The sequence below is a fragment of the Sinohyriopsis cumingii genome, chromosome 13, assembly GCF_028554795.1.
Source record: "Sinohyriopsis cumingii isolate HCF-2022 chromosome 13, ASM2855479v2, whole genome shotgun sequence".
Taxonomy (NCBI): domain Eukaryota; kingdom Metazoa; phylum Mollusca; class Bivalvia; order Unionida; family Unionidae; genus Sinohyriopsis; species Sinohyriopsis cumingii.
Window position 1 is genome coordinate 42,367,825 of NC_142973.1, and position 24,594 is coordinate 42,392,418.

Below are 24,594 nucleotides of genomic sequence, written 5' to 3' on the forward strand. Positions count from 1 at the left end.
ATATCCCCTGCATGAACATCTCATTTGTCTGTTATTTTATTGTAATTTTACAGTTTAAAAAATAAGTTAATATTATTATGACCAAAACTGTCAGCACATTCCAAATATGCAATAAAGCAAGTGGAAAATAAATAAATAAATAAATAAAAACAAAACGTACATACAGTACTGTAATTAACTTTTCACAGGAAATATTAGAGAGAAAAAAATATTTTATGTAAACTTTCAGTCATAAAAACAACATTTTTAGATTAATTATTCTAAACTAATTCTAATACAGGTAGACATTTAAAAGGAATATATACCTGGATTTTCTTGTTACATTGTCCTTATAGATTTCGTTTGAAAAGTAAGGAGGCAGATGATACCAATCCCTTTAATTTTCAAATTTACCAGAATAAAAACAAGCTTTACACATAATAAGGCTTTTGGATTTGACATACACTCATAATTGTAAATTCTGAGTAATTAAAACTGCAAATTATGGATTGGTCAATGCACATTTTCCCAAAACATCCTTTTATATACCACATACATTTGTAAATTATGCCTCAAGAACAGTCTGGTTATATTTACTAGTGACTGCTTCATTAATTAACCCCAAAAACTTTCCATTACTGGATTTGTTTTCAATATTTATACTGTACAAAAAATGCTCACTTTTTTGAGAATTCTTTTGTTTATGCAGGCAATAAAATAAGTTGTTTGCACTTACTATGAGCAAAAACCAAGAAAAGGAGTATACTTTATTTGCTAATTTGTTATTTCTGATGCTTTGACCTTCTCAAAAATACCATGTTTATTAACCTGAGATGAACTTCTAAATTTGGCGTGTTATCCATATATATATATATATATATATATATATATATATATATATATATATATATATATATATGCATGCTCGCAAAATTAGAATCTTAGAACTTGCTTACTATATTATGTTTGCCTGACCTAACTCCTTATTAGTCTCAATCATATTCAGATAGATCTTAGAAACATAGGTATTACAGTTTGACTTTTGGATGGATGACCTGCCATATGCACATGAAATGTTCACACATACTCATTCGTCAGACAATACTGATGTCAAGCCCAGATAACCCTTTAATCTCAAGCAAGGAGTATCCATTAATCACAAATATAGAGAAACCTGTATATGCCTTCAGTGCATAGGCGAAGTGGAAACAAAGAAGAATTTTCACCAACGACCCATCACGAATATAAAAGACGTTAGGTCCACAAGCAGAAAGGAGTCAACATAGTATTTTCTGCATAAAGTTCTTTAATAGTACACTCAATATAGTTGATGATACTAATTGTTTTCTAGTAAAATGACATGTAGCGAGTCATATTAGGTAGGGTGTCCTTCTGTGTGAACATGACCTGTAAATTAAAAGCAAACATTAATAGTTAATATAATATAGAGGAGACTCTATATATATATATATATATATATATATATATATATATATATATATATATATATATATATATATATATATATATATATATATATATATATATATTCGGATCACACGTGTGATTTTGTTATACAGTCTTATCACACATGTGGTATTGTTATTCCGTCAGATCACACATGTGGTATTGTTATTCCGTCAGATCATACTTGTGGTATTGTTATTCCGTTAGATCACACATGTGGTATTGCTATTCCGTCAGATCACACATTTGGTATTGTTATTCCGTCAGATCACACATTTGGCATTGTTAAACAGTCAGATCACACATGTGGTATTGTTATACAGTCAGATCATACATGTGGTATTGTTATACAGTCAGATCACACCTGTGGTAATGTTATACAGTCAGATCACACATGTGGTATTGCTATACCGTCAGGTCACATATTATTTTGCAAACAATTTAGAAAAGTTAAATATCGACACTTCCGTATGTGAAATTTTTTTTCAACTTACTATAATGATAGTTTTGATAGAAAAAACATCCTTGAAATGTCAGCTTATTTGCAAGATTTTGCAAACTAAACATTTTGCGGAAAGAAATAACATTTTTATTAGATATTGTTTATGCTAAATAAAGAAGTAAATGGTCACCTTTATAATTGCTAATTAAACATTAATTTGGTTGAAAATGAGAGAAAGGATTTAAACAAAGCTTAAGACAGTCAAATTCCTTTGTAGCTTTTATGTCTTCATGGCATTTACAAATTTAATACATACTGACATAGTGATTTAAATTTAACTTATTGATCAATTAATGAAATTTAATTTGTGAAGTTAATAATTAGTCATTAGTATGTGTGCTTATCAGTATAAATATATAATTCAGTTATGTAGCTACATATGTGATATTCTCAGAAAAAGATATGAGAATATGTGAATGAAAAAATGTATGAACAGATATATGAAAATCCATATCTCTGAAGCATTAAATTTAGGTCACACTGATTAATTTTTTTAGACAAGACTAAAACATTTTTAATGTGGTATGTCCATATGCCGTAACAATTCTATAAACAACTCACATACCAAATTTCACGAGTGAGTGTGAAATAGAGTTTAGCATAGCAAAGGTGTAATAATCACACAGCTGAAGGAAATAATGCCATTAAGCATGAAAATGAAGTCACACTGACCTAATTTTACTTTTGGAATTGCTGAACTGCTTGGATTCTCCCTCAGATGCATCGATATACCAATTGTCACACGACTCTATGATACCGGGTCAAAGATATTGAGGGCATAATGAACCAGTAACATGGAAGCACATGTTGAATCATTTCAGTATTTTACTTCCCACGATTTGCTAAAGGCAGAATTCAGACTCACATAATTCCATTCATTATACTTAAATGCCCAAACATCCACTTGGTAAATCAGTTGCATTCTGCATGTGAGACATTAAACTTGTTAGCTTGATTTAGTCTCCCCACCTGCCTATCTATCAATCTATCTATCTATCTATCTATCTATCTATCTATCTATCTTTGGAATAAGTAAAAAATGAAAGTGCAATACTCCACCATTTATTACCTAATTATCTAATCCACAGTGGCTATTCAATAACTGTTTTGATGAGACTCTAAAAGTACTTAGAAAACAAGAAATTGATAGAAGCAATATATGTAATGCAATCTGATATTGGAACATGGTGGAGTGTAAAATTTTACTGTTAGTTCAAGTTTCATTTTCATGTTCTTCCTTTCATGTAGCCCAATGCTAACAGTTTGACTGACAAACTAACAAGGGTCATCCTGATTAGCACCATCTCTCAAATTTCGCAGCGTACTTCCCTTGGGAGAACTTGTGTAATTACACATTTGTGTAATCTAATCATGATGGCAAGGCTTCATAGCCAAACAGACCTTGATGATGCCCTATGGGCCATTTGTTTGCTACTAAAAGCCTCTTACCAAAGTTATGGTTCCTAGATGATTTCGTCATTTGGATTATGTTTAGCTGAAATCTTTCTATAATTTTTATTTTACTTCATTTGCATGTCACAACAAATTCAAGATGATATTAAATAGGATTTTCATATATCCACATGATCAGACAAAGCAGTACAATGATATAATCTTTATATAGCACTTGGGATATAGGAGAAATCATGCCAGTCATTAAATATTCATTTATGCAAATATGCAAATAATTTTGGGAGAAACGATGGTTGTCATTGGACATTGTATTTTTTTTTTTTTAAATAACATTGACATTGAGACTTGTGCTACTAGAAATTTAGTATTATGTTATCTGACCGGTAGTGTATATACTTTAACCGTTACTAATAATTCATTGTACGTTCATTTTCAGTGCTAGTAATTACATTTTATTTTGTTTACTATTACAACTTTAAAAGTACTATTTGAAATTAGATCGCCATTGGTGGAGTTATCAATTTTCGTGGATTGGTTGAATTGCATGGTTATTTCGCTAGTAGTTTTAGTTCTATTATTATTATTATTACTATTATTATTATTATAACCGTAATTATGAATTCTTTGTACGTTTAATGGATACGTTTTTAAATTAGAATTGAAATTAAACTATACAGTATACGCCCCATACCCATTTGTTACCGTTATCAGTTTTCGTAGTTTAGTAAGAAGATCGCGTTATTTTACCTGACCGATTGATTGACTAATTGGATTTACCTCGCGTGCGCCCAAACGGGCATGTGCGACGGGTTTATTCCCGCACAGCGGGATGCTAAATGTTCCTGGGGGAAGGAATTAGTGTCACATCATCCAGGTGTTTATGTACTCAATGAGCACTGCTAATTTAGTAGTCAGGTCGTAGGACTATATATCTCTAACGACCTGAATGAAGGGCTTTCATGACTTGGAATGGGCCCAACACACACTCATGTTAACAAAGAGTTGATTTCAGTCCGTTATTGAATGTACTGGGTGTCGACCCAGGGAGTATGTAACGCCCGTTGCGTTTGGTCGCAACGATGATGTCACATCGGGACACCTAGCTTTAGGCGGGTGGAAATTGTTCCACATTTCCGCCGTTATACGATGTCTGAGAGAGGCAATAGGGCAAGGAACTCGGCAAGCCATCCACGGATGCCATGCACTCCCAAGAACGCCAGCCCGCACTTAGTCAAATCTAGTCCAGTTGTACTACTGAACAATAAAAATGCCAATAATGTGTTAGCCACCTGTGCAATTGGGTCAAATCAAAACAAGTTGTAAAATTTTCCTACGTCCTAACAATCGTAAAAATTCTAGCACATAGTGTACGTTGTAGATTCCCTACAAATTTGTAATAACTAATATGTCTGAACGACATATAAAAAGTTTGGTGTCTGTTAGGTCATAAAAGGTTTGAATTTTGAAGCGGTGGATTGAAGGATCAAGCTAGTGTACATACTAGTCTTATAGAAACGGGATACCAAGCCAAAATGGTTCCCTGGATAAGAGGCAATATTAGTAGCCCTTAGAAGGTTTTTTTAAGCAAAAGTTCCCCGTTTTTCTTCTGCTTCTTTACATTTCTCTGCAGTCATTTTTCCTCTCAGGTAATTTCGGGGAAATAGTAGCGTAAAAATGTAGTTAGGTGCTTCTACTAGCTGCTGGACTGGGTAGTTCTTGTAAGCCTCTTGACAGAATTGTGTAAGGATTCTGACACCAAAGTGCCACTCGCTATTTATTTATTTTTGCTTTTATTTATGTTACGTGTTTCATGCGCGCGTTGCTCGCTTATTTGTGTCTGACTGAGGCAAGGGAGGTAGTGACCAGGAAGGCAAGCGACCATCTACAGGCAGGAGCCCGCTCATGCCAGGGTATTGGTCTAAATGGATGTACTTGCACGAATTTGGAGTTTTGGTTCTTGTGTCTGAAATTGTTCTTAAGATGAGCTAGGTTGCACTGGATGGAAAACTCTGTGCTTCTTTAGTGTTAGTATGGTCTGTATCACAGAAGTAGGCCGCAGTATTACCTTGGTTGTCCTTACACAATTCTGTCAAGAGGCTTACAAGAACTACCCAGTCCAGCAGCTAGGAAGAGAAGCAGAGAAGATTTTGTGTGTGTGTATATATATATATATATATATATATATATATATATATATATATATATATATATATATATATATATTATTTTTGTTGATTTTTAAGGATATATTTGGGATTTGAGAAGACGGGAACCTTTTCTGAGTATTCAGGTCCCTAGGGACGTATCAAAAGCGCCCGTCTATCTATATATATTAATCTGGTTTTATAGAGTAGTTGTGTGTGTGTGTGTGTGATTTGGACTTTTAACGTAGCTTTTAACAATTTTTCAGTCATATCGCTACGATGTCTGCAGTGTGGCAGTTTTTAGTGATGTCTAGCACTGGGGCATCATGCCGCAGACATGTGGCATGATGTCCCACCCAGTCACATTATCCTGACACTGGGCCGACCAGTCCTAACACTAACCTCTTAATGCTGAGCGCCAAACGAGGCAGCTGTTAGTACCATTTTTGTAAGTCTTTGGTATGACTCGGCCAGGGATCGAGCCCACGACCTCCCGCATCCGAGGCGGACTCTCTAACCACTAGGCCACCGGAGCGGTGTGAGAGTAGTTGGGTGGGTTATGTATGTTTTACAGGTTGTCATTTTTAAGCTAGAGGAACACTCTTGCTGACTACTCAGGTCCCCAAAGACATATCAAGGGTGCCCATCTGCTAGTGGAAATTTATTTTTAAGTGAGGTCGGGTTGTTTATTTGATGTTGTTAGGGTGTTTTATTTTTTTTTTCTTTCAGCTTGGATGTGTCTAGGAATTTAAGTATGTTTTGGTAGGTCATATTTATGTTGGGGTTGTTATTTTTAAGGAAATCTGGATAAGTGGTAGGGAATCCAATTTATTTGTAGGCTTTTTGAAATTCCATTCTAGCTTCCTGATATTTTGAGCAGCTATTGACTATATGTAGCAGGTCTTCAATGGTTTTGCAGTGATAGCAATTGATATTAGCAGGCTTGGGTCCTAGATGTTTGCCAAAACTTCCTGCTAATTTTGCTTTTCCGGTTACGAAGCGATTGATAATTATTTGGTCCAGGCTGTTCACTTTGGGTGGTTTGATGGACCTATTGGCTTCTTTTATAATGGAATAGAGTATCATGTCTTTGATAGTGGAGTTCCGTGCTCCTGCCATTTCTGGTTAATATAGTTTCTTGTTATGCTTTGGGCTTTTGTTATGCTATATCTGAGTGGGGCAGGGTTTCGTAACATGTTTTTTGCGACTTTGCCGGCTAGCTCATTACCAGGGATTCCTATATGCGAGGGTATCCACATGAATTAAACTATCTGATCCGCTGTGGATAATTTCTTAAGCATATAAAATGTTATAGCCAAGAATTGTTCTCTTGATTTGGTGCTGTGAGATTTGATGGATTATATCACACTATGTGAGTCGCTGATGATAACTGCTTTTGGAACTTTTTGGTCTTTAATCCATTTTAATGGTTATATTATTGCCCATAACTCTGTGGTGAAAGTAGAGCAGTGGTCTGGTAATCTGGATCCCATTTGTATGTTGAATTCGGGAATAACCACTGCAGCTGCTGTTCTGGGGGGTTCGGTTGTTTTGGATCTGTCAGTGAAAATTTGTACGAAGCCAGAGTATGTGTCTTGTATTTCCATTGCTACGATGGTTTTGAGTTTAGATTCTTGTTCCAGTTTGTTTCCATAATTAGTGACTCTAATATTGATCCTAGGGATAGGGTTTGTCCAAGGGGCGGGGTCAGGAGAGTGAGTGTACTCTTCTTGTAGAGCAAGTGTTGGCAGCTTTAACCTGAGTTCTAGGATTTGTTTGCCACCTGGTGGGTTAGGAACGAGTTTGCGGCTAAACGGTTTGTTGCATTTGCTAATGGTTACTTTTGTAGCATGCGAGTCGGGGTGATTTGTTAATCGATTGGAGTACCGGAGGAATATTTCCTGTCTTCTTATTTTTAATGGCAGTTCACCGGTGAGGACTTGAAGTTCGTCCAGTGATGTCGATGGTAGAGTGCCAGTGCAAACAGATAATGCTTTCCTTTGGATAGTATCCAGCTCAGTAATGTTTGTTTCGCTTAGTTGTAAACTTGGCATTCATAATCTAGCTTCGACCTTAAAAGTGATCTATAGATGGTTAGTAAGGTTTCTTAATTGGATCCCCAGGTGGTCTCTTTAAGATTTCTTACGAGATTAATATCTTTATTGCAATTTTAAATTAGTTGTTCAATCTGGTGTTTTCAAGTTACTAGCATATTTGACTAACTGGTTTTGAATATAGAAGTTGGGGTAAATTATTTGGTTATTGCGTTTAGGGGAGAAGATTATTGCTACTGTTTTTTCATGTGAGATCTTAAAATCTCATGCATCTGCCCATCTCCCTATGTTATCTATGCTTTTCTGGATTTCTTTGACTACTTGATTGCTAGCAGAGTTTCCTGTCCTCCAGATGCCGCTGTCAACAGCGAATTGGGAAAATGTTAACCCGTTTTGTCGCTAGGTTGAGGTCAAGGTCGTTAATCTGAGTACACTCCCTTGTGGGGTACCATTTTCAAGGGGGTATTCTTTTGAGGTGGTGTTTCCTACTCTAGTGATTATTCTGCGACCTGTTAGGAAGTTTTCGATCCAGTTAAACATGCGTCAAGTAATTCCGAAGTGGTTGGGTTTTGCAATCAATCCTTTGGTCCAGACAAGATCAAACGCCTTTTCAAGGTCAAGGAAGACTGCTATAAGTTGTCTGTCTGATTTTCTTTTGGAGTTGAAAGCTAGTTTGATAGCCGCTCCTAGTCTTAAAAGTTGATTTGTGGCGGAGCGCCTGTTACGGAAGCCACATTGGTTTTCTGACAGGAGTTTGTTACTTTCTAGGTGGTGTTTTAATCTGTTGGCTAGGATTGTTTCCATCATTTTACATATGTTATTAGTGAGGGAAATGGGACGATACGAGTTAATATTATTAGGGTCTTTACATGGTATAGGGATTGGGATGACAACCGCTTGTTTCCAGCTGAGTGGTAATTTTCCACTTTACCAAATTTAGTTGAGCAGTTTTATAATGGTTGCTGTAATGTTGTTTGGATGATTTTTGTATATGATATATCCAATTTGATCTTTCCCAGGTGAGCTTTCTTTTTTAGACCCTAGCATTATTTTCCATTCGTACAGGGTGATTTCGGAATTTAAATCTGAGTTCTTGAACCCTAGGTCTTTAAAGAGGTTAGGAAGTGTGGTTTCAGCTTTCTGTCTCTGTTCTCGGAAGTTCTTAAGGTGATTGATATTACTGCTCATGGCCGAGAAATGGTTAGTAAGTAGGTCACCTTTGTCATGGTTGGTTGTAGCATTTTTCAGCTTAGGTGTTAAGTTGATAGCTTTCCCCATGATAGATTTTATTTTGTCCTATACTTGTTTAGAGTTAAATTTGAGGTTCAGTTTGGAGCAGAAGTGTTGCCTTGTTTTTTCTTTGGCTAGTTTTATGATCCCTTTAACGTGTTTTTCTTTGTCTTTGGATGAAATCTATTGAGTCTCTTGTTCACTTGTATTTGTTAGGTGCTTTTTCTTTTATCTTTATGTGCTTTTTGACATTGATCATTCCAACATGGTACTGATTATTTAGTCTGAGAGTTTGTTTTGGGGGGAATATTTGGGGTAGCTGCATTAAATATAGTATTAAGTACATTGTCATGGAATATTGTTATATCTGGGTCTTCGAGCTCTTTGGTATTAATAGCGGCAAGGGTGTTTCTAAAGTTATCCCAATCAGCTTTATCATATCTCTGCTTGGGTGGGACTTCATGGGGTTGTGCCGAACTGATATTTGGAGGGAGATTATGATGGGGTAATGGTCGCTACCTAATGTGTTATCTTGATCAACCCACCAATTTGTAAGTTGGGTTAGTTTGAGTGCGCATATAGCAAGATCGATTGCTGAGAGGGAGCCATCCTCAGGATTAAGTCGAGTTTTAGACCCATCACTGAGTATGGTTAGGTTTGATTCAGCAATCCATTCTTCAGTTAATTTGCCTCTTTTATCCCTTCAACTTTCTCCCCATAGTTCATTGGGGGCATTGAAGACGCCACAAATGATTAGGTTTCCAGACTGGTTAGTGGAGATTTGTCAATAAGATTCTAAGTTGATTGGGTTGTCATTGCCCCCTGGGTCATATTTATTAGTTATTATGATATTATTCGATCCAATGTAGAAGACAAGGAGGAGATAAAGAAGGTGGCAGAAGAAGAATCCGATCCAGACAGGCAAAGGCTCTTAAATATACCATTACAACCTACATTAGAAAACATGACGAAGGCAGACCACTCTATTAATGCAATGAAATATTTGGCATGGTGGTCCCTGGATACCCGGAAACCATGACCTCAGCAATGGCAGTTTGGATTCCACATTCTGAGACAATACTACCATGACGCATACCGGAACCACCCCTTGTCATATCTGGTGGAAGTTGCAGAACACCTGACGGAGATGCACGAACTGGATCCATTTCTGAAACAGACCGACGTGTAAACACGGTATGCAGCGGATTGTTTCGAAGAAGAAGAACACCGCAAGGAATAAAACTTATTAAAGACCTTTAATTGACATAAAGATTTACATGGTATAAAATTTTTACAAAAATATGAATAATATATATTTCATCCACGCGTAGGTTGTGTGCATTATATTAATTTTCACTCACATAAGGATACTGAATTATTGATTTCATTGCGATAGTCATAGTGAATGATATTGACTAAAACTGGAACATATTTACGTCGTGGCGTCCAACTGACGATCACCATGTATTATCGGCTCCACAATTCTCATCAAATGGTCAACGAGCCATCACGCATGGCTCGCCTCTCCTAGTTTGCCGAAGGATCCCTCGTTATCCTCCGCAAATCCATTACTCCCGAAGTTCTGGTCCCTCACTACAAGTTAATCAATACCATCGTCATCCGAGCCAACATCGCCATCAACTACATCATAGGGATTACACGAAACTGGAAAGAGTTTTACAACTCTCCGTCACAAAATCAGATTCACGTCTGAAGATTGCTCCAGTAAAGCGGACAGCTTCCAGAAGAAGAAAAAAAAATCATTGTATTGCGATAATACAGTCAGACTTTACTCGACAACTGGTTATGGTGAAATCCACGGCCAGAGAGCTTTAAGGGTATCTGGTTTTCCACTGCAGGTAAGCACCTGCTCCTGCAGCGTTGGGTGAACTTAACCCATTATTTTAAAACAACTATAAAGTCGAAAATAAACCACCCTCTGGCAACGCTGTACGCGCCAACAAATCCCCATTTACATTTTCGTTTATATATAATGCATTGGCATTAAGTACGCACAATTCCGTTCCATCACTGCCGTATATGTATTAGATATGATAGAGACCTCATGAACAGGGTGAAAGAACTAGACATATATCCTCAAACGCGTCACCTGAAGAGGGAGATGGCCTCCTTTAAAACAGTGAAGACCCTTGTGAGGAGGTCTTCAATGAAGGGGTGGAGAAGATCCAGAGTGCGTGGGGAGAGGAGAGAAAAGAATATGAAAGCCAGAAGAGAAAATGGGGATTTCAGCGCCTAAATGCCAATTGGATAAAGATCCATGAAGAAATTCCAGAGATGTGCTATAAAGACTGCATCCAGGAGGAGGAGGGGCAGTGCAGCCAGCTTAATTTTAGGTTCATGGTCTCCACCGAAAAATCGTGAAACATTCGATGCCAGTCCCGAGAGGTGTAATGGCCTCTAATTTATGTGGAAGCAAAAACAAACGGGGCCACTCAGATCTCCAGACAAGAGATATGCTAATCATTTGTCAAAAATTAATTTGTGTATATGCATCTGTTTCTTAAATCCTTGTCTTTCCCCACATAAATCTAAACATTAAAACCCTTAACTCATGTGATAGTATACGTGAGAGTATAATAATGTGTCTGTAAACACCTCCTACCTTTGTTTGATAGTATATGTGTTTGTATGTAAGTATATTTTATGTGTATCAACATTTATTTTCTTTTGGTTGGATAGTTGGGATAATTTTTAGATAGCAATAAATTTTTTAAAAAAAGCGGTGTTTGATTGCGGTGCGTGTGTTTGAAATGTAATCAGAAATCATTTGCTGGATTGTAGAGGTGTCTTTGGTTTATAATCAAAACACGGGTGCATGATAGCGGGGTATGTGCTTGAATTATAATGATTAAAAAATATAATCAAAAAGCAGTTGTTGGATAGTGAGGTGTTTGATTCAAGTCAAAAATCAATCGCTTCATAGTATATGTGGTGTGTTGGATTGTAAAGGTGTGTGTTGGATTGTAAATAAAAATATTTTTTAAAAAAAAAATGACATTCCCTGTTGTCCCCATAAACTTTCGGCCCTTTATCCCTAAACAATTTTAACATTACCATTCCTGCTTATCTCCATAAACTTTTCAACACGTTATACTTATAAACTTATGTCCGCATAAACACGTTTGTCCCTATCAACTTTGTCATCATAAAGACTTTTGTCCCCATAATCAAGTTCCCATGTAAAATCTGTGAACAATTTTAACATAGGATTTCCGGTTTGTTCTCGTTAGTCAAGAAGGCTCACACTGCAAACCTACCGGCTAATGTTAGTTCCCGTTTGTCCACCCACCCATCCCCCAAGTGCCAGATATAACTACTTGTGCGTTTTAGGAGAATTCCATGTTTTCAATGGGTACTATGCTGTGACTCCACCCCCTAACTTAACTATCCAAATATCTCAAACGGGACCGAAAAGGTCAGCGGGAATTCAGAATATGTTTAAATATGAATACCAAAATGACAAATCTTTACACAATTTTTTTTCTCCACAAAAACTGCTCGACAAAATTATACAACACAGTTTGGGTTAGGTCCATGATGTAGAACAAATGTTATTGTGCAGAAACCATGTTTCTCCTCTGAGACAGTAAAATTTGCCATTTACCTTTTGACCCGAAAATCAATAGGTTCTTCCTGTACCCAACTGCGAACCATCCACGATGTTTGGTACTGATATGTGAAGAAAAACTAATGTTCTTTGTCTTTTTTTATTTATTTCAAGGTGATCTTGCACTTTGACCTTTCGACTCCAAAATCAATAAGCTTCTTTCATACCACAAAACCATCTACAACGTTTGGAAACTGTAAATTGTCAATAATTCCAGTTACTGGGCAGATACGAAGTCAGAAACCAACATACGGGCAGACTTATCACCGAGAACCAATCATAACATAAGACACTGCATCTTACGGCGGCCATATAGACTTGGGATGCTGCAAATACATTGCTAGCCTTTTAGCATGGCAGTCAATCAATTCTTGATTTTTCCCATGTTTTCACTTTGAAATATATATACTTAAGTGATTATAATCAGTTATCAATCAGTTTTAAAACAACTGACGAAAAATTAATTGTGCTACACTGCCCGTTGCACAGGACATAGTATGCCAATGGAAATAATCCTTCAAGAATTAAATCAGAAATCATGATCCAGTTACTTCCCTTGAAAGACCATATTAATACAGTGTCAATTTACAGTTTGGCACATATTATGTAGTCTTTATATTGACAACAAAATATAAATATTATTTTCTTAAGACTTCACGACTTAGTTTGCATTTTTTTTTTGTACACTGAGTGGGCAGATGCGTTAGCTGTATTGTATGCCTCTTCCCGTTTCACTCGCGCACTTCAAACATTTTTAAAACGATACTGCATTCTAATTTAAGGAATTTAAAATGATTTATTCAGTTTATTAAGGTTGATCCGTATCCAGTAAATGAAGGAGTGATTAGCTTTAAATGTAACAGAAACGTCGAAGAGATAGATAACATGCCAGCCTGGTTCCAGGCTGATATGCACTTACAGCCCGAATGTGTACAAGTTAGTTGGGGGACCAATCTTGCAACCGGTTGACGTTTTGGCGCGCGGCTACTGTTACGTCACGCTTAGTTGAATATGAATGTCACGCATTTTAAAATATTAGTCCTAATTTTATATCATTAGAACATGAAATGTTATTTATTTAATTAATACAAACTAATCAATGTTTAAGACAACAACCTTTCATGACACATTAGTCCCGCACGTAATTTAAGGTCAGAGGTCGTGCGACATAGAGGGAATAGTTTGCATGACTAAGTTCACGGCAAAATGTATCGGGACAGCGGTGGACTTCACGAAATGGGATCGAGTCAGCTATCCAAACTGTATCACTAGTGATTTGAACTGTTCATTATTTATGTATTCCACATACATTTTTGATTAAAAGTGAATAATAAGCACGCCAGAAAGAGTATGAACAATACACCGTTTTTATTCGTTCTCCAGTGCAAACCATTGGTGTCAAACTTGGTCTGGAATGTACATCGCATACCTGTCACTGCTTTACACGTATTTTTACTGATTACGTAAGAAGCGGAATATTGGATCAGTTTAGGTACTCCGTCATCCCTTTCATGATGAGACTGTATTTGCTGTTCTTGGCGTCCATCACAGACTTGTTTTTGTATTGTTTACAGTAAACACTGATCTGTTGCACTTGATTATTTGTAGAGGATACTTTTCATGTGTAGTAACATTTTTGGTATATTATTCTTTTGGTTTTGTTCCGATCAGAATGTCTAACGAATGTTAAAAGCAGATATTTGATGGCATCACAGGAATATCCACGTCGTCAGAAACCTGTGCCTGCCCTTAGAGGGACAACGAATGGCCGATCTCCAAGTCAAACCCCCTCACCCCGGGGTATGACAAGTTATGCTCCATCAATGGATTATCCCCAGGATCGAGGTGCAGACCCGATGATATTTACAAATGAACAAATGAATGACTTCAAAGCAAAGACTGTTCTCAAAGAAGCTGTTGATGCAGTTGTAAATAGTTTTGCCAAACATACACATGGATATGGCAGAGGTAGGTGTTACATGTACAGAAAAGTGTGCATGATTTAAACATGTACATGTTCTGCATTTTTGTGTAAAACAATGTCAGAGAGATGTAACTATCAACCAGTTTCTTAGCCATCCCAGTATATTATTGAGCAGGATCAAAAGACTGGAATGTTTGGTTAATGCTATTATTCTTACAATTTTGCCAAAAATGGTTAACTTTTAAATTGTGAATTTAATATATTATGCCTTATTTCAGAACTAGTTGCATTTGTTAAAATTTGATGGGTTTCTGTGTGAAAATTGCAAAACACAAATGGGTACTTCCAGACTGGGGCTTAATCAGCAAACAGCAGCGTTAGACTGTTGTCAGTCAGTGTGGCACCTTAAGTGAGCCAGTGGATATTCTTACACCTCAAACTGCCAGGGGCCCCTAAAAAAAATTACTCACATCTTGATCATTATAAGAGGTACATATATTGTTTACCTGACAGCTCAATTACTGTTCAACACTGATCAGGACATAATTCATGCCTTTCTGAATGTGTCATATGGCATGTGACCAGACTAATGCAGGATGCAATCGATTATGTGACTGGATGTTCTCATAAAGATAAGGTACTATTGTCTGAAACATGAATGCAGCATCTATGACTGAAATCATAGTTTATAGACTTAGACAATTCACATGGTCACCATGTACTTTAACGATAGCAAATGGAGCAGTTGCTGCAAGGGTGGGGTCGCTGCAGTACAGTGAAGTGATATTGGACTGGGGCACTCTTCTTGAAATGGTGTGAGGGCCTATTACCAACTTAATCTGCCCATGAGTACAATCATTACTGTTTCACCTCTTGCACTAATTCAGACTTAGAAAAAAATCTATTACCAGTCATATCCAGTCTGTCCTAGAGAAATATCATTCAAATAACTTGCCCCCCTAAATGTCTGTTATTGGCTATATTTCTAACTAAACTCTATAAAATATTCTTTACCTTTAGTATTAACCTTTACTGAGCTCTTAAAAAAGGAATACACAGCAAATGAAAGAGAATCAAACAATTTTCTTTTTCATGGTGTTTTGTAGTCTCATAAATTTACCTCCAGACCTGTACTATATAATAATGGTATGGAAGGGTAACCACCCATAATAGGAATGCAGGTTTGGGGATGATTTATTGGACTAGATGTCTTGCTGCCCATCAGATTTCTAGTAGTTGACTAGACCGATAAATTATTCTTCACCTTTTTTTCTCTCTGACATGACTGGTGGAGAACAACTTGTTGGTCTAGTAGTTGACCACTTCTGGCCACAAACTTATCTGAGTGTTTTATTTAGCTGGGTTTACATATTTATTATTTTGGACTAACGAATTAACTGGCCATGGACTCTGATAACAACAGGAGCAAGATGCTTTCAACTTAGGATTAAATGCATAAAATGAAATTGTTTTGCATTATGTTTGAACACATTTAGAAGTTTCATATGGGTCTCATGTAAGATGCACGGCCTTAAGTTTTAACACTTGAAATTTAAATGTGACCCATTTCTGATCCACTCTGTGTTTTTATGACAAACATTGATTTGGGCCAAAGTGTCAGTCTTAATTACTCTTGATTCACCTCAGGTCTTGCTTCCTAATGAATGCAGACAGTCAGGAATATGTTCAATGTATGAGCCATGACAGATATTTGCTGGACTGCTGTTTACACAATATCAGTAAATAATATTGCACCTGTGCAAAATCAATATAAACTCTGCAGATTTAAGATGTCACTGATGTCTTGCTTAAGTGTGCATAACTTAATCAGTGTTGGGTTCTATTAAGATTATTGTCGTTGATGTTTATGACAGCAAATCAATTAAGACTGATTAGACTAACTTTTGATCAAATATAAACCTTTGTTTGATTGCCCATCAAATTATAATCAATTAGACAAAACTGTTGTAAAAATAGCAGTTTGCATTTTATTGGTGAATTTTTTGAAGTATTCACTGAAACACATAGAAACTTTGAATCGTTTTTGACTTGGATCACCTTTCTCTCAAATATTGGCATTTGATTAATAGCCCATCAGATTGTAATCAGTTAAACAAAACTGGAAAATATGATGGCTTGCAAAGCCAATTGTCAAAGGTAAGTGAACAAACTTGAATGGCATTTTGTTGGCAATCAATTTGCTTAAGTCAGTGAAACATTAAAAAAAATTGTGTGTTTTAATCAACATATCAATTAGTCTCAGAAAAGACCTGCCAGTTTGGATTGTTAGCATGGATTTTCTAGCCAGAATTGTTAAAGGCAAAGGCAAGGTGTAGACTTGATCATGAGAAGTTAACAAAACTCCTCAAGTTGTGCACGTAAGGTCCATCAATCAAAAACTTTGATGCAGAGAGATTTGGTTCTAAGTTTGTAAAGAGTAAAAATCAGAACTAATTAACTGACATGTTGAATTAACAGATGATTTCAGACTATAAATGAATAGCAAACAATCCCAGCTGCTAGCTGATGACTTGTCACTAATCCCCTTAAATGGATGATCATTTTGACATGGGGTTTTCATAAAAACATTTATAACGTCTCCTTTGTTCTAAATGAAAATGGCATTGAGCAGGCATACACTATGTACCACAGCAGCTAATTTGAAAATCTTGTCACTGCAGAATATCACAGATGGTTTCAACACTTGACACTTAAAAAGAATACATGGTCTTTTCGTTATTTCCTGGAAATTCTTTTTAACCAGTAGAGCATTAGTCCCTTCTTGAGATTCTTGTTATTGGTTGCAGTTGCTTGAGGCTGCATTCAATAAAACTTACTGGTGCCAGTGGCATGAAGACCAGCTTGGCTAGGGGATTAGTAACTTTTTAAAGTCTCCAGAACAGTGGGGTTTTTTCACCCTAAAGGTTATGAGGTAATTACATTGTATTTTAATCAGTTATCTGTGCTGTATCTAGGATCCCAAGAACAGGGGACAAAGTGTACCCCATCCTTCCAGATCTTGGGGACACAACATTTTAAAGTCGCAAAGGGAAGTTGTATACAGAGGAACCTTGTTAATCTGAACTCTGTTTATCAGGAAACTTTGCTATCCTGACATAATTAAACGGGAATGGAATTCTAAACATTAATTTGCTCCATTAATCAAGAAATCCGTGTTCCAGATCTGGAAATCAAGATCGGGGACCAAAGTGTAAAATTACTATAAAACTTGTCTCAATAATCAGGAAATAATCTGTCCAAAAATAAGAGAATTTGAAAAATCGTACATATGAAAATAGTCGGATAACTAAGATTCACCTATGCAAATTTGGAGGTGTATCAATGTATCAGTCTCTGATTGGTCAAATTCTAGTGGTGGGTTAAAGTTATCAATTGATCACATGATCATATGTATGGAAAAACATGACCATATTGTAACCTGAGATTGTATAAACAGTGATTTAGCTAGTCACTGATGGTGCTAATAATTAAGTAAACACACTGGGATCAAATCGTCCGCAACAAAGGTTACAGATATTTCTTTAGGAAATTGACGTAATAAATGTATATGCAGTACATACATGTACATGTATATAGTGTGATGTGTTAATTGTTTAAACTTATATTTACTGTATGTGTATGTTATATTTACTGTACATGTACTATGTACAAGCACATGTTATAATAATGTGAAATAAACACAAGTCAATAGATTATTTGTTAAATAATTTCAACCATTATTGAATATACAGTAAATTTACAGTTAGCATATACATGTATACGATATAATGACATCGTAAAATAAAAACGTGCATGATTCAATTATCCGGAAAACTCTTTAAGCCGGACATATTCACTAGGAACAAAGGTATCTGGATTAAGGAGGCTTCTTTGTATAGTACTCAGTGTAATGCTAGATTCACATTGATAGTTTTGCCACCCTAACATTTTTGTCAGCACTGTAAATTATAAATGTGGTTGTTTTATGTTGGAAACCTATTGATATGTTTCAGAATCTAATTTTCTCGGTGAATTATCCATGTACAGCCACTATTTCTAAGGTGATAATGTGATGGTATGGTCATCAGAGCAACTCTGTTAAATATGCAGTTCGTTCTAGATCTGTCATAGAAATAAGACATTTACTTGAGAAATCACTTTCTGAAAACACATGCATTAGCATTACTACCCTGTGTATCATGGGGTCTCAATATTAATGTAGTAATCCATGTGAATATTCAATTAATTTATCTATACTGAAAGTTCTGCCAGTGTAAGGTTTTGATTTTGCTACACCAGTGTATACCATGGCTGTATTCATTCCCATTGTAGGGTATCAGATTTATTCCATTGTAAGGTTTTTATATTTTTAATATGTTCTTTTGGAATCTTTATTTAATTAAAGGTGGCTTAATACTGAGACCTCCAGTAAGAGTCCAAGTGTAATGCATATTTCATATACTCTGAAACCTACCCTAGCTGTAACCACTGTAAAAAGGAACCTGCTTTTTTTAAGGGACATCATTTTATGGACCCCTTTTATTAATTGTATGCACAAATTTTACCTGTATTTAACATATACCTGTCAGTGGAGGATACAAATTTGTGGTTCCTTGTGTGTCCTTTTTTGTTCTTTTAATTTTTGGGGTTTTACAGGTTTCACTTTATTAGCAGTTGCAGATAGATAGGTCAATCCAGTCACTTTTTCAGTCAAAATACTTTGAACAGTCAAGCATTTAGATCTAAATGTACCACCTACTTTTCAAATTGAGTTCCCTTAGTCTACAATGTAATTGGTGTAATTGAGTAATTAATTACAATTGCAGTGTATCTGTAATTGTAATGCAACATCAATATGATGTACCGGTAATTGTATTTGTAATTGAAAATCTATATTTGGGTAATTGCTCAATTACAAAAGCAAAGATAAAATGTGTTTTGCAACTCCAAACAAATTACAAAAGTTGAGAAAATATGCATATTATCTTAACTGCCAGGTGTTAGGCTAATAATATAGGAATTAATATAGAATAAGCAATACGGCTCAGTTTTACATAAGAAAACTACATTTGTAAATGATTATATGTGCTGAAAGTTTTTTTTAGAAACATCACAAATAATTTTGGCTAAACGTTGAATGTGTTAAAATACTAAATCAGATGAAAATTGTTTAATTACAAGTTAATTACAACAGCAAAGAATGTTTATCAGAATGTTGTGACAAGATTATGCCTGGTCATGGCAGGTTTCATTGACTATGCATGTAGAATACACACTGTCATTTTGATTCCACAGTGTCCAGCTGTGAACATGTGATACGGCTATTTGAGTCAGGGTATACAATGGTAAGTTCATGCAAGTCTAGTGTGATGAACTGTATGGTTTAGGTGGGGTGCTCCCAGTATTTTATTGAAACTATTATAGAAGTCCCACCCAGGCTCTGTTTTGTTGGAAGTTAAATTTAGCGAAAGATAAATGTAAAGTTCCGAGCCCCCAGTCAGCAATGCTGATGGTTAGATGGTTAAATATACAAAAATGTTAAAATTCAATGAATAACAATTTAATAACAATTCAGTAATCAAATGGCTCAAATTTACAATTACACTCCTTCCACTTGACCCTTTAATAAGCCTATTGCGTCATATGATTAACAGTGTGAGATTGATTTTCACCTGTCCTTGTATTTCTACTGATCTGTTTTATCCTTTCTCTTATTTCTCCCAATTCCTTCTCTTCCTCCCCGACCTTTCTCCAAATTCCTTCTCCTCCTCCTGCTCAACTTTCTCTAGACTCCTCCACTTCATCACTCACGACTACACTTCTGTCAACTTTGACTGTCTTGGCTACAGTCTCAATTCCGTCTCCAACTCTTGAAGACTTGGTACCCAGTGGAACCGGAAGTTCTCTGTCCCCTAAAAAGCTTCCTGTGAAAACACAAGGACAGTACAGTCTTTTTCCTTAGTCCTCTCATCTCACACTACACACAGCCTATCATCACACAAAGGCTATTACATTTCTTTGGTCATGCATTTGTTTACATCGAGATGCCCATACATTCTTGTTTGGTAAAACAAACATCATAATACAGCATGGTATCAATTACTTCTTATACATACATCAATAAATTCTGAAAAATCAGTACATATTCCTAATCTTGTTATACTAATCAATATCACAATAATCAGACACATTTCTTTACCTTACAACTCATACAAAGTATGCAAATGTTCAAATATCCATGCTGTCATATATGCTTATGTCCATAGTAACTAATCTTACATACTTCAACCATGTTTCCAGATTCACAATTTAAGCTTGTGAAATTCTAACATAATGCATTAATAAATGCACTAGTTTACTATGAAGTAACCTAATAGGGAATTACAAAATTAATTCTGACCACAAGCTAAAAATCCACTTCGCATATAATAATTCTCTATGTAAGGCTGAAACCCATTTCTCAAATACGCATGTAAATGAAACACTACAAAGGTAATTCTACATACTAAATGATGCTAGTAATTAAGTATACATACTACAAATAATTACAATTATGATGCATTGATATTCTGCAAAAATAGAGCAAATAACTTACTGACCTTTTCGAAGCATTGTCTTTTCTTAGAATCTACCTTTTAGTTCCGCTGCCAGTTTATGAGTGGCTTCTTTCTCAGAGTAAACCCTGTTGATCTGCAATCCTTCCAGGCAAATACTAAATTACTCCAAAGATTTCGGAAGGTATCATTAGGGTCTGAATTATAATCACACCCTCAATCTCATTTTTTTGATTTGATATTGCTGTGGACAGATCCAATCAAACTGTCAACATGGATGATGGATAAGAACATACCCCGTTCACCCTGTGGACTTTCCTTTTGATTCTTGAACTAACCTTTTACATAAAGGTGTGATAACAGCAAGCCTTTGTTAAGTGACACAACCAGTCACCTTTGCCAATTCAAGTTTCTGGTTTCTGGCCGGTCATGGTAACCTTGCGTAAGTTCAACACTAACCCAGCGGCAATGTTTAGAGATCAAACACATAGCTGCGGTAATATTGCCAAGACAAGTAGATTATAGCTTATACATGACTCTATAACTGGGGCTTAGCAAACGTGACATCTAGTCATTGAAACCTGCTATGACCATTGAATAATCGTAGTCTTTTCACAACATGCTGATAGTGACAGACATTATGGTGCCTATGAGAATTTATTTAAAGAAAATGCAAGTAAGTTAGGTTGTTTGACAGTATTTGATTTGAAAGAATATCTTGTCCAATAGAAATGCAGCAGTATAGTATCAGGCTATTTGCCTATTAAAAAAGAACATTGGTTGTAGCCATTATATATCATTTTACTCAGTGATTTGTTAGGCGCCACAAGACTGCATAATAATTCTGGAGACTGTCATGGTTCCAATATGCTTCCACATATTTTCAAGCATTTTCATGAACCTAGTGAGAGGACTGTACTAAAACACTTCAAGCTGAGATGCAAGCATTGTGACAGGCTTGTTTCATGGTCCTATGCCACATCATCAAATCTGTACACACCATGAAGGTATGTATCTATTTAATCATAAATAACTTTTCAGCAGTGAAAAAAAAATTATGCAAGATTTTTTCTTATGTACATACATTTAACCAGTCAGATTTTTCAAAACCAATGTTATTTTACAATGTTTTCAAATGAAGGAAGCAAGATCTTAATCATGTGTGAGCCTTACTGTCATTATTCTGTTATTTAAAAATTATCATTCTTATCAGGTGTCAAATTGAAATACCCATTACTAATGCTAGAATCCTGTATATCTGCATATGTTCCATGCCTGTTTAACATTCTGTTAGAAATTACCCATGTTTATTTATTGCAGAGGAATCATCCTGATATTCCAGTAGTTTCTACAGCTGTATCCAAACCTCCGCTGTTGACAGATCAGACAGTCTAATGTGACATCTTTTTTCCCCCAAACTACAAAACCATATTGCACTGATGATCCAAGACAGACAGACATGACAAACTTGGTGACCAATTTTGTGACAAGTGGGTTGCTTCCCCTGTCTATACTGCACAGTGAGGCATTTCGTGAACTTCTGAGAACAGGCCAGTCTGCATGTCAAGATTCATGACATCCATGCCAGAGTGCCTGCAGAATGTACCAGGGATGCATCTGACGGTAGACATATGAACTAATCAAAGCATGTCTTCCTACATATGAATGACTGGCCACTTTATTGACAACTTCAGATTGCAAAGTGCTATGTTAGCTTGCAAGTGATTTACTGGGCATCACGTTGCTGAAAACATCATGGCAAGTTATATGGATATCATACATCACTATAATCCGGTAAAGAAGAATCTTACTTACAGTCATAACTGATAATTCTGATAACATGCTAAAAGCATTTGTGACATTACCAGCTGTTGATCTTCAATACCCAGATGACCCTAACAGCGAAAGTGATGATGATGACTGTACAGCTCTTGAAAGTCCCATATTCGGTGTGGAACATATCTTCTTTTTTTTTGTACATACATTACAACTGTAGTGAATGATGACTTGCAAGAACTTAGACCAGCCATCGTAGGCATTATAACCAAGGTTTCTAAGCTTGTCAACTTTATTCATAAATCTATTGTTGGCTGTGAATTATTACAAGGATGTCCCAAGTTACATACAGAAAATGGAACCAGATGGAACAGTTCAACAAAGATGCTGAAATGTATTTTAAATGTAGAATTACACAAGCTGTCAAGCATTAAATGTCCTGTGTCTCTGACCACAGATGACCTCAAGGTGATTAAAGAAAGCACAGAATTTTAAAACCCATTTGAAGGGGCTATTGATCAGTGTCAGGAAGAAAACATAATAACTGCAAGTTTGGTGATACCTTGCATCAGAGGTCTGCGAGCAGTATTGAATGAAAAAAAGCCACTGTGTACAAGTCTCGTTTATCTCTGCCCTGCATTAGCTTCACTAGAGACCAGACTTGCAAAGTATGAAGAAACGGAAGTATTTCAGCTGGCCACAGTTCATGACGCTAGATGGAAGCTTGATTGGCAGACTGACGTTGAGAAGAAGAGGGCCATGGTTGCAGACCTGATAAAATCAAAAGTCGCAACTCATATTGTCCCAACGGAGTTAGAGGTGGCTCCTCCACCAAAAAAGAGATGCAAATTGTTCAGTTTTGCGCAACAATCAACTTCAAGTGTACCAAAGTGCAGAAATGAGGTGGATTTATACCTATCAGAGGGTTCCATTGATGACATCTGTGACTCACTGTAATACTGGAAAGATAAAAAGGACACTTTTCCAGAGTTAATAACATTAGCCATATATTGTGTCTTGATCCCTGCCTGATCAGCTCAATATCTGACAAGATCTTTAGACCAGAAAGAGGCAAGCTGTCAGATGAACATTTTGAAAATTTACTGTTTCACTGATGCAATCGGCATTTTATATATGTAACTGGTTTGCATATTTGTACTCCTTATAAAATATTTTTTATAAATTGTGTTAAATATAATCATTTTCATATCCATATATTTGTTTGCTTATAATTTATATTTTTGACATATACAGATGCATAAAATACTCAAACCAACATTGTCTTTGTTATGACTCATTATGGGCCAAAAAGTTATTCTAGTTGTAATTAACAAAAATAATTGTAATTGAACATTCATAATAAATTGTAATTGACTTCTGAAAGCACATCATAATTGAAATTGATGAAAGTAATTGAACCCAAGTCTGCCCTTAGTAAAATAATGTACAAATACCTGCATAATAATAATGTATAGATTCCTGCAAATCTCAGAGTGAGAGTAAAAATCTTGCAGAATCTTGAACCATCTCACATTCAAACTCCCCGAATTCCATTTCTCAAAGAATAATACATTTCTTATGGTAAGATTTTGGAATGGGGGAAGGGGGGTGTAACATAAAATTCCTCCAAATCATGCAAGTTATTTCACAATATAGACAGTTGCATGTTTGAGTAAGCCTGTATATTGTAATGAGGATAATTAATTTCTGTCAAGATTATGCACATTTAGCAAATTATTCTGCACATTTAGCAAATTATTCTGCACATTTAGCAATTTATTAACTTATGATTAAATGCATCTAGAAACTAATGCAGACATGATGCAAGAAATTTTATTTAACATCAGTAGTGCAGTTAACATAAAAACATTGCTCTGGACAATCGATTTTAGCAATATAGCAATTTTACCAACATTAGTGTAC

The 24,594-nt window shown here is 35.9% G+C and overlaps 1 protein-coding gene, 1 long non-coding RNA gene and 1 pseudogene across 2 annotated transcripts in view; 2 read left to right on the top strand and 1 right to left on the bottom strand.

Annotated features, from left to right (window-relative positions):
* Positions 1-1,257: 1,257 nt before the first annotated feature.
* On the bottom strand, positions 1,258-13,411 carry LOC149785292 (uncharacterized). Its single transcript, XR_016413498.1, has 3 exons — positions 13,337-13,411; positions 9,744-9,957; positions 1,258-1,386 (listed from the first exon to the last, which is right to left on the bottom strand). It is a non-coding gene; the product is annotated as an uncharacterized LOC149785292 (long non-coding RNA).
* Positions 13,412-13,584: 173 nt separating this feature from the next.
* The window catches only part of LOC149785293 (protein limb expression 1 homolog), a 50,467-nt gene continuing 39,457 nt past the window's right edge, over positions 13,585-24,594 (top strand). Inside the window, exon 1 of the mRNA XM_089979169.1 lies at positions 13,585-14,385. Coding sequence (XP_089835295.1) covers positions 14,121-14,385 — 265 coding nt within the window. The 5' untranslated portion in view covers positions 13,585-14,120. The remainder of the gene's footprint in view (positions 14,386-24,594) is intronic.
* On the top strand, positions 22,233-23,786 carry LOC149785294 (uncharacterized; annotated as a pseudogene).